This window comes from Rattus rattus, chromosome 14 (genome assembly GCF_011064425.1).
Source record: "Rattus rattus isolate New Zealand chromosome 14, Rrattus_CSIRO_v1, whole genome shotgun sequence".
NCBI classification, from domain to species: Eukaryota; Metazoa; Chordata; class Mammalia; order Rodentia; family Muridae; genus Rattus; species Rattus rattus.
The window spans coordinates 37,195,450-37,209,971 of record NC_046167.1 but is presented as its reverse complement, the minus strand read 5'-3'; the positions used below and the strand labels follow the sequence as shown (position 1 = coordinate 37,209,971).

At 39.3% G+C, this 14,522-nt stretch overlaps 1 protein-coding gene across 3 annotated transcripts in view; it reads left to right on the top strand.

Annotated features, from left to right (window-relative positions):
- The window catches only part of Pou6f2 (POU class 6 homeobox 2), a 508,576-nt gene that overhangs the window by 246,662 nt on the left and 247,392 nt on the right, over positions 1-14,522 (top strand). For all 3 annotated transcript variants that reach the window (XM_032884805.1, XM_032884807.1, XM_032884806.1), the window contains one exon: positions 871-1,099. In XM_032884805.1, coding sequence (XP_032740696.1) covers positions 871-1,099 — 229 coding nt within the window. The remainder of the gene's footprint in view (positions 1-870; positions 1,100-14,522) is intronic.

Genomic DNA, 14,522 nt, shown 5'->3' with positions numbered 1-14,522 from the left:
CTTGTAAGGTGCTGGGAATTGAACTCAGGACCTTTGGAAAAGCAGTGAGTGCTCTTAACCACTAAGCCATCTCTCTAACACCGCCACCCACCCCCGCCCCGGGAAACACTCTTTTTAACATTCCTAAATAGGTACCTAAATGATCCATATTGATAACTTTCTATATGTCATCAGATGACACTATAACATGAATTGCTTCAACATTTATGTGATTTAGGGCATACTGCATAATTTCCTGCATTTATCTCTTTTCTCTTTGAATTTTATCGTGAAGTTATATCCTAGCAGTATATTCTGAGTCAAACTGGGATGCATTATTTACCACTATTGATATGTATGTATTTCCAAATTGCTTTCCAAAAAGATTATGCTAACATTCATGCCCTCAAACCACAGGCATGAATAAAGGCATCAAGAAAATCTTTTACACTGTTTTTGTTAATGTAATACTTAAAAACGGTGTGTGTGTTACCTTTTTTTGAACCAAAAATATAATAAAAACCCTACCAATATCAGTGACTTCTTTCTGGGACAATGTATAATAAATAAACTGAATGCTTTAAATATATGAAAATCAGGATCCAATGAAACTTCAATTCAATTTGCAATGTGTAAAGGTACAGTATTTCTTCAAAAGGTATTTAAGATCCACAGAGATTTTTAAAAAATTGAAAATTTTCAAAGAAATAAGTGAAACATAATGTCAAAATGTAATTTCTTCCTTACACTCTTCCTTTCTCCTCAGATGGAGTACCCTTCTTTGCCACTTCTTCAGAAACTTTCTGTCTGACCTGATATAATGGAGGGATTGCTCTCTGAAAGGCCATGTCTTTCTGATAGAAACTGAGTCAGGTTTCTCTTGTTTTGCAGCCTCTTCTAACGGCACAGCAGTTAGCCTCTGCTGTGGCCGGGGTGATGCCAGGAGGCCCCCCAGCCCTCAATCAGCCTATCCTCATCCCCTTCAACATGGCGGGACAGCTAGGTGGTCAGCAAGGCCTGGTCCTCACACTGCCCACCGCGAATCTCACAAACATCCAAGGGCTGGTAGCGGCAGCTGCAGCTGGAGGCATTATGACTCTGCCATTGCAAAATTTACAAGGTAACCATCATGCCCAGATGCTGGGGGATGTTCTACTCATGGGCTGAGTTTTTTGAAATGGACAAAAAGTGCACACTGAGTGGGGAATGTGATTTAGGGTTGCTTTTACCATGAAGGACATGAAAGGCTTCTCTAGAAAGTTGCATTTCCAGTTGTTTATGAGCTTGCTCAATCCATGGTTTTATCAACCTGCAATTCCCCTCATGAACACCAAAGCCTTTCATACCCTCTGGCAGCACTTATAGAAGCACAACCATTGTGGACACGCCATCATTTAAATGTGAGATCACTGCCTTGTGATTTGCAGACATAGTAATAATATGACAAGGTCTTCAATTTGCCCACAAGCAAGGAAAGGTTGGATGTTATTTACATCTGTGTGAGTGCTTTGGATGCTACAAATACAAAGTGTGATTTGATGATTAATTTAATGATTATTTTGCCACTAAATAGGCTTTAGATATAAGCATTAAACAAAGTATATTATTTGAGCCTTTTGGTAGAAGGCAGATTATAATTTTATTGGGAGAAGCTGTTATCTCTATTTTGAAAAGTTTAATTTTTCTAAAAGTTTGATAACATTGGTTGATTTCCAAACTATTCATCAAAGAAAAAAGTAATTATGGTGAAAAACGTTCTAAATAAGAATATAATGTCTACTACCAAACCGAACCAACAACAAAAATAAAACCCCAACTATCTACTCTGTGCAAAGCAGTTTGACTTTTTTATTTATGTAAATGTAAGCAGTTATTTTGTTTTACAGAGTGAAGGTTTGACTGGGTAAGTCCTCAGAATAACAATTCAAATTACTTTTAAATTGGTTAAGTGGTCGGTGTTTATTTGACTTATCAAATTAGTTAAAATGTCAATGTACACACTAAAGGACAACCAAAAACTAGTGACCCTTGTCCCTCTGTGCACTCCGTGTTCTGATATCCCACCCATTGTTGCTACTCTTAACTTTCATTTTAATGTTTAAAACAAAGTCTCTGTTATACCATTAAATTGTGCCAAGTACCTTACCATTCATAAATCATGCATGCTCAGGATACACTAATGCATGAACTTCGCTTGTTTCAAATTTGAGTGCCTGGGAAGCCAGGAACTTGAGATTAAGCAAATAAAGCAGGAATACACAAGGTGAAAGCAGAAGTAACAAAGTGTAGGGCCAGGCTTCTTAATGTAGGTGGATGATGAAATCTTAATGAAGAAACAGGCATTATCAAAATGCACCCTTCCATTTGGAACATGTGTGCTTATGGGAATATTGTATATTATAAATAAACATCAGCTTGTGGAGCGCCTGGGCTGTGAATTAATTCTGCTTGGTTAAGATGGACACCACAGTCAGACTGAAGGAAAGAAGTTTTTTTGTACTTTCATTGTAGGTCAGCGTTGTTGGGGTTTTTAGTGCCTGTTAGCCTAGGGGTTTAAAGTCAGTGCTGGCCTATGGTGCAGCAAGGTCTTCTCCATTTTGTTTGGATGTCAGGTTTAAGTATGAGTTTAGGATTTAGACCTTGGCTTCTTGGCTCTGTTGTTTTTGAGTCAACCCTGAGTGTTGTGCCCTGATGAGTCAGTGCGGGCAACAGAAACAGTAGCTTCTTTTATCCTTTGGTCCCCCTTGGTAAATGTCCCAATCAGTATCATCTTAAGAAATACATCTGTGTTCTTAGACAAGCTCATGTTAGACAGAGAATTGTGACCAAACATTTCTCCCTTTGAAGTATCTTTTAGATGTCAGTGGTCTTAGAAGGGAGATGATGAACTCACTAATGTTAAACCTCCCAGCTATATGTCAAGTGACTTGGGGGAAGGGTTCCCTCATTTGTCTTAATATCAGGCTGTATCGGTGAGATTAGCTACCCTTCTGCAAACCTCCTCTCCTTTAAGGTCCCAATCAACACTAGATAAGGAAGTCCTACTTTGGGTTTATTTAGACTTTTCTGATGTTTGCATATCCACACAATTTCTAAACACCCAGATCTCACTAATCAAAGACGGAACTCTCCTCGTTTGCTGGAAACTAAGATATTTCCCAAGACGTAGTATAGTTCAGTGTTCAAATGAGGAAATTTCCAGGAAAAACCAAAGGGATTTAGTATCCTGATGAGAAGTCCAAGGGTGGTAAGGATGGATCTTATCTTCATAGTGACTTTGATCAGTGGCAGTCAATAAATACTACTTGAACAGCAATGTCAGATACCACCTTAAAATCAGTTCATCAGCACCCAGCTGAAGGCTGACCTTAACATGATTAGGTGACACTCTATATCAGTGGTTCTCAACATATGGATTGCAACCCCTTTGGCAAAACTCTATCTCCAAAAATACTTACATTCAATTCATTAGCAGTAGCAAAATTAGTAAAAAAAAAAAAAAAACCAATAAATTTATTTAATAGTTGTTAATAGTTGGAGGTCGCCACAACATGAGGAACTGTATTAACGGGTCACAGAATTAGGGAATGTTGACAACCACTATTCTACAGTCTGTGGTAATTCTAGGCAATACTTGTAGGTGGGCAAGCTTCCTGAGTTCTACCGCATTGCAGAAGCTACTGTCATGTGGGAGAGTGAACAGATGGCTGGAAGCAAACAAAAACATCTTTAAAGGTTTGGTCTACTTTGAGATGAAGATGACAGTTCTAGATGTCCTCAGCTTATAACTTTTCTCAAATGTGGTGGTCTTGCCAATGAACACAGAATCAATCTGTACACACATTTCTATGGTCAAAAGCTAGTATAAAGGCTAAAAAGTTGTTCTCTTTGCAGAACCCACTCCTCACACGATAAACAGCTGACTTCAGCCCAAGGTTTTCAGTGTTGTAAAATGACTAATAAGCCTAGTTATCTGTAATGGATATCTCTCTTCCCCAGTGATTTGAGGAGAACAAGGGTAAGGCTTTTAAGTGTAAGACACTAGTTCCTAATCTTATATGCCACACATAGATCTGGGTAGTTCTCTCTTTCTTGTTTTCAATTATAAATTAACTTAACCAACAAGAACTTTCCCTGATAATTTTCTAGCTTTCTTATTCAATCCCCCCTCTGCCTCTTCATTTAATTCAAAAGCTATAGATTTGCTAAGAAGATAAAAACAAGTTGCCATCAACTGTTTCTTAATGGCTTGGAACATTGGGATAAGTTTTCAAATACTTTCCTTTATATTAATGTAATTGATAGCTTAATCTTTTACATCTCCTATCAAGTAGCATAGCATAGTTCTCAGAGGAGTTCATAATACACACATGCATTATGATGAACTCTGGTCAGAAGATGCAACACTGAAAATGGCCTTCCTAGATTCAGACAGTGGTTCACTAGACAATCTCCCCTTCAGAAGGAAATACCAGATAGCAGCTGGGAATTTTAGAACTCAGATTTCAACAGATCCCTGAATGGAATCTGCAGTTTTACAATTTTACCTATATGATTTCTCATATATATTCAAATTTAAGAAATAAAATAGATTAAGACACCTTTTCATCTCTAGTTGGCAACTCCTCACCCCACCCCAGCCTTGGTCCATTTGGGCTGCTAAAGCAAAAATACCACAGACTTGATGATTAACAAAGTGATTTTCTCATAATCACTTTAAAATTTGGGTACACTTCAACTTATTCAAACATAACTTGTTTCTTTTATTTTGTTTATGCAAAGTATAATACATAAAAGTATAGCTGATTTTCCCTAAAAAAAAAAAAAAAAAGTGATTTTCTCATGGTTCTGGGGACCTGGAAGTCTAAGATCGAGGCATCAAATTTCGTTTTAACAGAGGCTCACCCCCTCATTCACTCATTTACCCCCTCATGCATTGTCTCCTGAGTCCTCAATGCCTCTTTGGGTTTTCTTTTTAACAAGGACACTAGTGTTTTTCTCTAACCACATTCCAGAGACACCTTATTTATACCAATCATTAGGGGATTAGGTTTTACTAAAAATGTGGGAGGAACACACACATTCAGGCCATAGCATCCTAACACAGTCAGAAGACTCCTCTGCCAAACTTTGAGCGGCCTTTGTGGCCAAATAGTGCCCTCATGAACTCTATTGCAGTTTTCCTCATGCCAGATTCCCCAGGTGAGGACATCAACCCAGTGTAGATTTGTTTCTGTCAGTACATTTGTGTTCCAAAGGCCAAGGGAACCAATGTTCTTTCATAATGAGAGTGCTACTGAACTGTTGGCCCTAAGATTTTATCCAGAAAAAAATCTTTACATTGCCCATAAAAATAACCAACAGGAAATGCATCTGCAAGGCCTACAGGTTTTTTTCCTTCTTTCAGCAGGTCTTTCCTCTCTCCAGAAAGAGATTCACAGCCATCATATCTGGCTGTAAAGAAGGTCATGACAATGAGGAACAGGAATATGTAAGATCCCAGGAATAGTCTGGTAGGCTAATCTCATTTCAGCCCAAACTGAGGTCTGAGTCTCAGGGAATTCAAATGGCCATAAGGAAGTTAACTGAGCCACTATCATATGTACAGCAGGCGAATGTCTATCCTCCATGCCCAGAATGACTGAGAACCTCTTTTCCACCTTTTCCTGCTTCCTTCAGCCTCTATTGCAACTTAGGTTCATTTGTTGTTCACTTTCCAGCTCGTAGGTTTGGGGAACTTTGTACCACTGTCAAGCTTCATTGTGATAATAATCTTTTGTTCACTTTTATTAAAATTTTAGATTATCCAAGAGAGAAATTGCCTATTAGGAAGGGATGTTTTTATTCTGGATTACTTTAGAGGCTTAGCCAAGTGGAAGATTAACTGGCTTCATTCTTATTCAGTGTGTATTAAAATGTGTGGTGTTTGACTGTGTTTGGTCTATGGAAAGTGGAATTATTAGGAGATGTGGCACTATGGGAGGCGGTGTGGCATTTTAGAAGTGTGTCACTATGTAGGTGGGCTCTGAGGGCTCCTTGTACTCAAGGTCCACCCATTGTAGAAGAGCCAGTCTTTTTTGGCTGCCTTCTGGTCAAGAAATCTTCACTCCTTCTCCAGCAATGGATGCTGCCATGCTTCCTTCTATGATGATAATAGACTGAACCTCTGAATTGGTCACACAGTTCAAAATACCCTCAGCAACACTATCTTCCATACTTGAACTAGTGTGGCTCATTAAGCCCCACTTAAAGAATTCTACTGCTTTACAAAGTCCCAAAATCTATACCTCCTCCAATAATGCCATACCTCCTAGTAATGCCACTTCCCATAGGTGTTATTACCTGCTTATTGTTTTCATTTGGACTTTTCATCCAAAGCGAACTACAATGTAGAAATGGAGGGCACATATGTGATCCTAATCTTGAGGCTGTAAGACACATACATCCTTTTGATCTGGATCTTCACAAGGAATGACACACACTTTAATCTGGATCTTGAGGCTTAGTGGACATGAGAAGTTTAAGCCCAGACATAGTGATACATGCCTTTAATTCCAGGAAAGAGAAACAAGCAGATTTCTGAATTTAAGGCCAGCCTAGGACAGAGCAAATTACAAATGGAGAAAAGCTTAGTTCCAGGTGTGGTGGTACATGCCTTTAGTCCCAGAACTCAGCAGATCTCTGAGTTTAAAGTCATCTACAGAGCATGTTCCAAGACAGCTAAGCATAGACAGCAAAGTAATTAGAAAACAAAAAGCTGATGATAATGTAATAGAACAAAGAAAGCATTTCCAGCTCTAGCAAGAAGCAAAACTTGGCAGCTTTGGCCACGTGGCTTTAGCTTTAGAGTCAATGCTAGAAGGGGTTACTGGGACAGTTGATACTAGTTAGCCAGAGCTAAGAAATTAGGAAGAAACAAGCTTCACTGAGGTGAAATCTTCTGGGAAGCATTTTCTGAGAGCACAAAGAAGCTGTGTTCCAGAGATAGCCAAGGTTGTACCTTGTGCTGCATTTTGGCTTAGTAATGTGTAAGAGTCACTCGGGTGGCACTGGCTTTGAAGGCAAAAAGCGGTCATGGAGAGCAGCTGAGGCCTAGCACTGTAAAAGGTGATGAAGGGGTCATGCAAAGAAGTTGTGGCTTGGAACCATGAAAAGAGCCTATGAGAGGCTATGGGTGAAGCCTAGTTGCAGCAGAGGATCCCAGTGGATTGAGATGCCAATATAATGGAATGACCACAAAGAATAGCAGTAGCAGTTGAATGGAGTCAACCAGAGCCTACAGTGCTAGAGAAGGCATAGCTGGAGAAGCCAATAGTTCTACATCTTGATACATCTTGATCTGAAGGCAGCCAGGAGAAGACTGACTCTTCTACACCAGGTGGATGGAGATTGAGCACTGGAAGCCCTAAAAGCCCACCTACACACTAACATACTTCCACCTCCAATAATGCCTTATCTAATGGACAAAGCATATTCAAACCACCACAGAACAATGGATGGAATCTGAGCAAGCATTCTGAGAGAGTGTGCTAGATCTTTTGTGTGGTGATCATAGGACTTACATTCCGTGGGGCTGTAATCAAAACCACAACTGTGAAATAAGACCAGTAATGACAATAAATCTGAAAGAAAGAAAATGACTAAGTGTGTTCTGTGCCATGTGATTTTTAAAACTCTTGTAAAAGTCATCATCTCCTCTTTCGCCCATTCCTTTGTGAAGCAGATACTGTGCTAAAAATAACATTGAGTTACTCAAGAATCAATTAGTTGAAATGGCTAGGTGAAATCTCCTTCCTGGAACTCAGACAAATGTGTTGAGTTTTATTTTACCTAAACTCGGGCAGAAAATGAGAACATAAGGGTATACAGGGTGGACATCGGTTACGGCTGTAAAGAAGGTGATAATGGGACAGCGGAGGTGGACTATCGGGACAGATGAGTCAGGCTAGTGACTTGTTCCTACAGCACAGACCACAGTGACCCACTAATCACTGTGAGCAACACAAATGGAGAATATAAATGTGCCATGAAGGAGATTTATATCGAAGTGCGAACACTCTAGTTAAGTCAGGCAAAACATTTAAATTAATGACCAAAAAGACATTAGAGATTGCAGCTTAACATGAACACGAAAAAGCAATTAGATTCAAGACAAGTTTTTAAAAATTCAGGTCATTTTTCCTGTCCTTGACTCTGACAGGAACCCTGCCCTTATTTTCTCTCATTCCCTGAGTTAGTCAACTTTGTTTTGCTATAAGAGAATTACTGATGCTGGCTGCCTAATGAACAGGTTTCCTTTGCTCCCAGTTGGGGAGTTTCAAAGACTAAAATGTGGTTTTGAAGGTTTGGTCTCAGATGAAGAAGGCCCTCTGGTTACATCGCAATATGGAGAACTAGGAAAGGAATCAGCTATGTGTAGAAAGGCAAGCACATGGAGTAATCCCACTAACAACCCATTCCCGTAATAATTACGCTACAAGATCAGCATTAATTTCTTCTTCTGATGATGCCCTCCATTACCTGATTGCCTTCTAGCATTACCTTTTCATCTATTAACATTCACACCACTCTAAAACCACCAGGTAAAGATCAAATTTCCATCCAAGAATCTTTGGTGAACAAGCTATATCCCACCTATGATATTCTCCCAAATTAATGTCTGTACATGACAAAGAATCCAGGAATGTTTTTGTGAGTTGCATTGCATTTCCTTTTAGCTTGTGGTAGCACTGTCTTAACTAGGCTACATACTTCATGCAATAAAGTACATGGCTCCTTTGAATGAGCTCTGATGAGTATCCAACTTTGAAGTGTACATCTACCACGATCAATAAACAAAACATTCCACTAGTCCACCAAAAATCCCTCATTACCCTTTTCAGTCAATCCTTTCTGTCTAATCTGGCAGCTCTAGCTTTGGTATAGGTTAGCATTTTCTATTCCAGAACTACATGTAAACAGATTCATATTCTTTTAAATTCAGCATGACGTCTCTGATATCCATTGTGTGTGTGTGTGTGTGTGTGTGTGTGTGTGTGTGTGTGTGTGTGTGTGTGGTGTGTCCCCTTTTGTTTCAAAGCAGCTTTCCAACATTATACTATACCACATCTGCTTTTCCACAGCCTTTCCAACATCACAATTATGCAGATATGATTGAAATCCCTTCCACTGGATCCAAGAGAAGACCCTTGGTTGGACTTATATTAGTCGAGGTTCTTTGGAAAAGCAGAACCAATAGAGTATTTAAACACATGCGTGTATGTATGTGCACATGGCGTGCGTGCACATCTTGTGCACACATACACACACACACACACACACACACACAAATAAAAGATATAAACAGAGGAGTCGTTGGACTGCTTTATATGATAGGCTTACAAAGACCAACAAGACCTCCTATTCTCTGGTAACTTCTCAGTCCAAGAAGCTAGATGCTCAGGGTCCACTTCTGTGCAGAAGGCGTGTAAGTCCCCTAGAGAGCTACTGGTGTTGAGTCCACACTGGCAAACCAAAGAAGCTAGAGTCTGATGTCAACAGAAGCTATATAACCCTTCAGAAAGAAGTCACAATGGCAGCAATTATCACTGATTTTTACCTTGAACCCCCTTGTAAGGTACCATTTAATGGAGGGCAGGTCTTCCCTAACAATTAATGATCTCTAGAAATGTTCTGATGGAATGCCCAATCCACCCAAGTTGACTATACAAACCACCACAAGGCCTTCCAGGGATGCATTCTTGGCCGCTACCCTCCTCAACTCATGGTCCAAGCCTTAGGGTCTGCCCTGTCTGCTATTTGTCTTGACAACATCTGATGAAGATTTTCTCTAAAGAGGATATAAAAGCTATTTGTGTATTCCTCACAAAGCTTTGGGGCTGAAGGATTGCCTAATGATTCCAAAGGTTAAAACAATTCTCTCAGAAAAGACAATCCCCTGACCCATTTTTTCCAGCCAGCATCATGTGCCAGTTTTTCCAAGACAAAAATCTCAAGTTTAATATATTTTGTTTCTTTACCACCACACCTTTCGCTTACAATTTAGCCAAGCTCAGGGTGAGGAAATGCTGAGCTCTTTGCCATTTTTAAAATATATTCATCTCCCAATATTCTGAATAGACTGGTCTTTGCCTGAAAACCTCTGTCCTTTTTAACTGCTCTCAATGCGACCATCACCATTTCTGCTTTGTTTATGCCTTTACCCATAAGAACTTGCTCTCTATAAACCTCTCTAAATGGTTTTCATTTCTTCCTTTTCAAGCAGGACAACTCACTAGGAGCAGTAGCAGCAGAGTTTGTGATCCTTGGCTTTAGAAAATATAAATATGCCTTGTTTACCACTTACTCTGTTCCCAGAATGAAATTCCTGTGAATATTTAGTTCAATGATGTTACCCAAGAATGGAGGAAAGCACTGAATCACCTATGATAGGTGTTCAAGGTTGAATGGATGGATAGGTGGATAGGTGGAGGATTAATAAATGGGTCAATAAATTTAAAGAATCACTAGGAGTTAGTCAAATAGAGAGAAGTAAAAACCCCTTAGTTTAGAAAAGGCATGAGAAGAAGAGAATGTGTCATGTCTATGAAGATCTCTCTTGTTCAAGTCAAGTTGGCAAAAAAATCAAAATAAAGAGAAAAGAAAAGGGCAGTAGTGGAGGACTTTGTATGCTTCTCTTGAACATGAGCATGGGAATCATAGTTCTGACATGTTATATGTACACATATTTAGCATTAATGCCATTGTGTTACATTTTCAAAGATGTGCGTTTACATTTGTAATAGTGATTCCAAGAGTTTGTTTCTAATAATAATATAAGAATTATGACAAACCCACAAACCTTAGAAAAAGATAAATCCAGACTAAGACATGGCTCTAGAAGCCAGTACAAACATTATACTATGTTATACAGTTTGAATTATATAATTAAAAAAAGAATACTAGTTTGATGAGAAACAGATACAAAAATACCTGGTTTTGTTTTTCACTAACACAACGTTTACTTGTTTATTTACAGAATGCCTGTTGAAATATTAACCTCCAACATGGCTTTGATGGTTTGAATGAAAATGGTCCCAAAAGGCTCAGATGTTTGAGTACTTACTGTTCAATTAGTAGAACTTTTTGAGAAGAATTTGGGGGTGTGGCCCCATTGGAGGAGGTATGTCCTAGGGGTGAGCTTTGAGACTCGAGCCTCTTGTCAGTATATTCTCTGTCTCTTACCTGGAGATCAAGATATGAGCTCTTATCTTCTTATCATCATTAGTTTTGCTTTGCCACCACAAACTCTAACCATCTTAACTGTAAGTCCAATTAAACATTGTGCTTTATAAGTTTCCCTGATCATGGTGTTTTGTCACAGGAATAAAAAAGTAACACAAGTGCTGTGACCAAATACCTGACAAGAAACAACCTACCAGAGTAAATGTGCGTTCCGCTTACAGTTTGAGGAGAGAGAGTCTACCACAGCAAGGAAGGCATGATGGCAGGAGCTATTCGAGGCAGAGGCAGCTAGAACAGGAGGCATCTGATTACATCAGACTCAACATCAGGAAACAGAATTTGTGTAGCCAGGTCATAACCCTAAAGCCTTCTGCCTTCCTCCCACACTCCCTGCCTTCCAGTAAACTATATTTTCTAGATAGATCATGCCTTCTAAAGGTTTTATAATCTCCCAAAATATTTGGAGGCTGGGTGTTCCACCACATGATCCTGTGAGGGACATTTTTCCTTCAAACTATAACATATGCTATATATAGTAGATTACGATCTAAACTTGGGATATAATGATCACCATAAACAGTCCTTTAAGGCATAGCAATGGGAATGCACATATTTCCAGCAGGTGAAATGAAGCAGAGATAGAAGTGTAATGTATAGTGTGTAGTATAATAAGTCGTGGCCTTTACATTGCACAGAAATCCTAAAGAGATGTACAACTGGGAGAGAGTGTCCCCAGACAAAGTTCTAAGAGCTAAGAACAATTCCATGAGTCTGGAAAACAGAATTATTGAACAAGTTGAATGATAGAATGTCAATTTTACTTAGCTTTCACTAAGCTATGCTGAATTAACAAACAAGTAAGTCCTAGTGTCATCCAACAGCCCATGTGTGTTTCTTTGTTCATTTCTGACTATGTGTTATCTCCAGATGAGCAAGAACCCTGCTATATAGCCTACCAGCTCAACTCTATGGTTCAAACTGAAAAAGCAGCCCAAAAGTGCTATGCATTGATTGAGAAGGAACAGAGAATGGCAGGACCTCATCGCACACTGAGTTTTGCCAGTGCTATCCTTAACATCACTTCCACTCCTCTTAACCATGGAAGTCACTTGGTCAAGCATGCTGCCAGATAAATTGTGGATGGAAAAAAGCCTAAAAGAGAGGAAGGGGAGCCTATGGTTGTAAGCTGCATTACAGAGTGCCGCATCATTCCAACAACTGCAAAGACATTTGACGTGTGTGGTTGTAGTGACTGGTTTTGTGTGACAACTTGACACAAGCTGGAGTTATCACAGAGAAAGGAGTATCCCTTGAGGAAATGCCTCCATGAGATCCAGCTGTAAGGCATTTTCTCAGTTAGTAGCCCATTGTGGGTGGGACATTCCTGGGGTAGTAATCTTGGGTTCTAGAAAATGCAAGCTGAGCAAGCAAGGGAAAGGAAGCCAGTAAGCAGCATTCCTCCATGGCTTCTGCATCCACTCCTGCCTCCAAGTTCCTGCCCTGCATGAGTATAAGTATATTTATTCTTTAATTATGACAGATAGATAGGTAGATCAATAGATAGATAGATAGATCAATAGATAGATAAACAGAGAGAGAGAGAGAGAGAGAGATGCAGCTTGCTGAGTCTGTTTAGTGTTGCTTATATGTCTATCTTTTAAGGGCTGCTCTCTTTGTAATAGATTTTAAAATTAGGGAGTTCATCCCTAGAGAAGACTAATCTTGCTCTCTCAGCTAATATCCTTAGGTTCCTGTAGTCCTTCATCTATGGATGCTAATAGTGTCGCATCAACACTGACATGTCAGGCTGATGCTGTCATTGTTCGGGTTTCTTTAGTCAGCCATATTGTAGAGACTGTGTTTGATGTGTAGCTCTGTGTCTGAAAGACACAATCATTCAGCAGACTTTCTTGTCTTCTGGCTCTTAAAACCTTCCTATCCTCTCTTCCGTGATAGTCCCAGGACCTTAGGTGTAGGGACTGTGCTGCAGATATATCCCAGGCACCCTGTGGTTAGTTCTTCCTTGCATTTTGGCCTGTTGTAAATTTCTGTAATGGTCTCTATCTGATACAAAAGAAACTTCTTTGGTGAGGGGTGAAAGTGACAATTACCTAGGAGTATAAATATCAATATTTACAATGCATTTAAGAATTAGGCTCATTTAGGAAACTGGCAGTAGTAGATTCTCTTCTAAGATTCATGGTGTTGTTAAGCCTTGGTAGTTTGCTAGATTTCCAGTACTATGAGTTCCTCTGTGTTAAGTGTGTCACATCAGGATTTGCTTTTCCTCCCTTTTTTAAGTTTTATAATACCTTCTGGTACTATGGAAGCTAGCCCTCAGAAAGGAAGCTTTCTGGTCCGATGCAGTTTGAGTCCTCTGAGTTCTGCGTTTGAAATGTATGTTTTGTCAGCAATAGGGACTTACCTTAAATTCCAGGATGCAATCAAAGGCAACAGCAGTGGCCTTTATTTTCCTGGAAATCTCCTGAACCCTGTTAAGCAACAACTCAAAAACAGAGATTTTCCCTGGTACTGGATTATTCATTAGGTAGTCTTAGCTCGTGAGGAACATTACCACCCCAAATGGCATAATTCATTTAAAATTTTACATATATATCAAAGGTATATATATATTTAGATGTTTAGTGCCCTCCCTATCCTCTTCCCAACTAAAGCTCTCTTCCGTTTTTTCTCATTTTCCCCTTGACTATTAAGTATTCAAAAACAAAAAGTTGTAGGGACCAGAAGTAGATTTGTAGTTTCTGGGTATGGTATGGCAGTTAACATCAAAGGAGACAAGGCCTGTTCTCTTCTATCCATAATGGTGGTCACACAACTATATAGGATCTGAACATAAAGGGGTTTTTTAGTGTATGTAAAATACACTTTAATTGTTCAAGTGAAAGTAAAAAGTAATTGTATGCTTTATTAGTGAACTAATTTGGAAACAATAAAGAAAGATGTTTGTGTACAAAATTGCTGGTGGGGTTAAAGCCCAAAGAAGCTTCATCGAAAACTCCCATTAAAAGTATGGTTGGGGGCTGGCAAGATGGCTCAGCGGTTAAGAGCACTGACTGCTCTTCCAGAGGTCCTGAGTTCGATTCCCAGCAACCACATGGTGGCTCACAACCATCTGTAATGGAATCCAATGCCATTTTCTGGTGTGTTTGAAGACAGCTACGGTGTACTCACATACATAAAGTAAATAAATAAATCTTAAAAAAAAAAAGTATGGTTGGTTCCATTTTGTGGATAGAGAAGATAACAATAAAACAATGGAAGTTTCAAATGCACACTCTAACACAATTATGTAAAAGAAG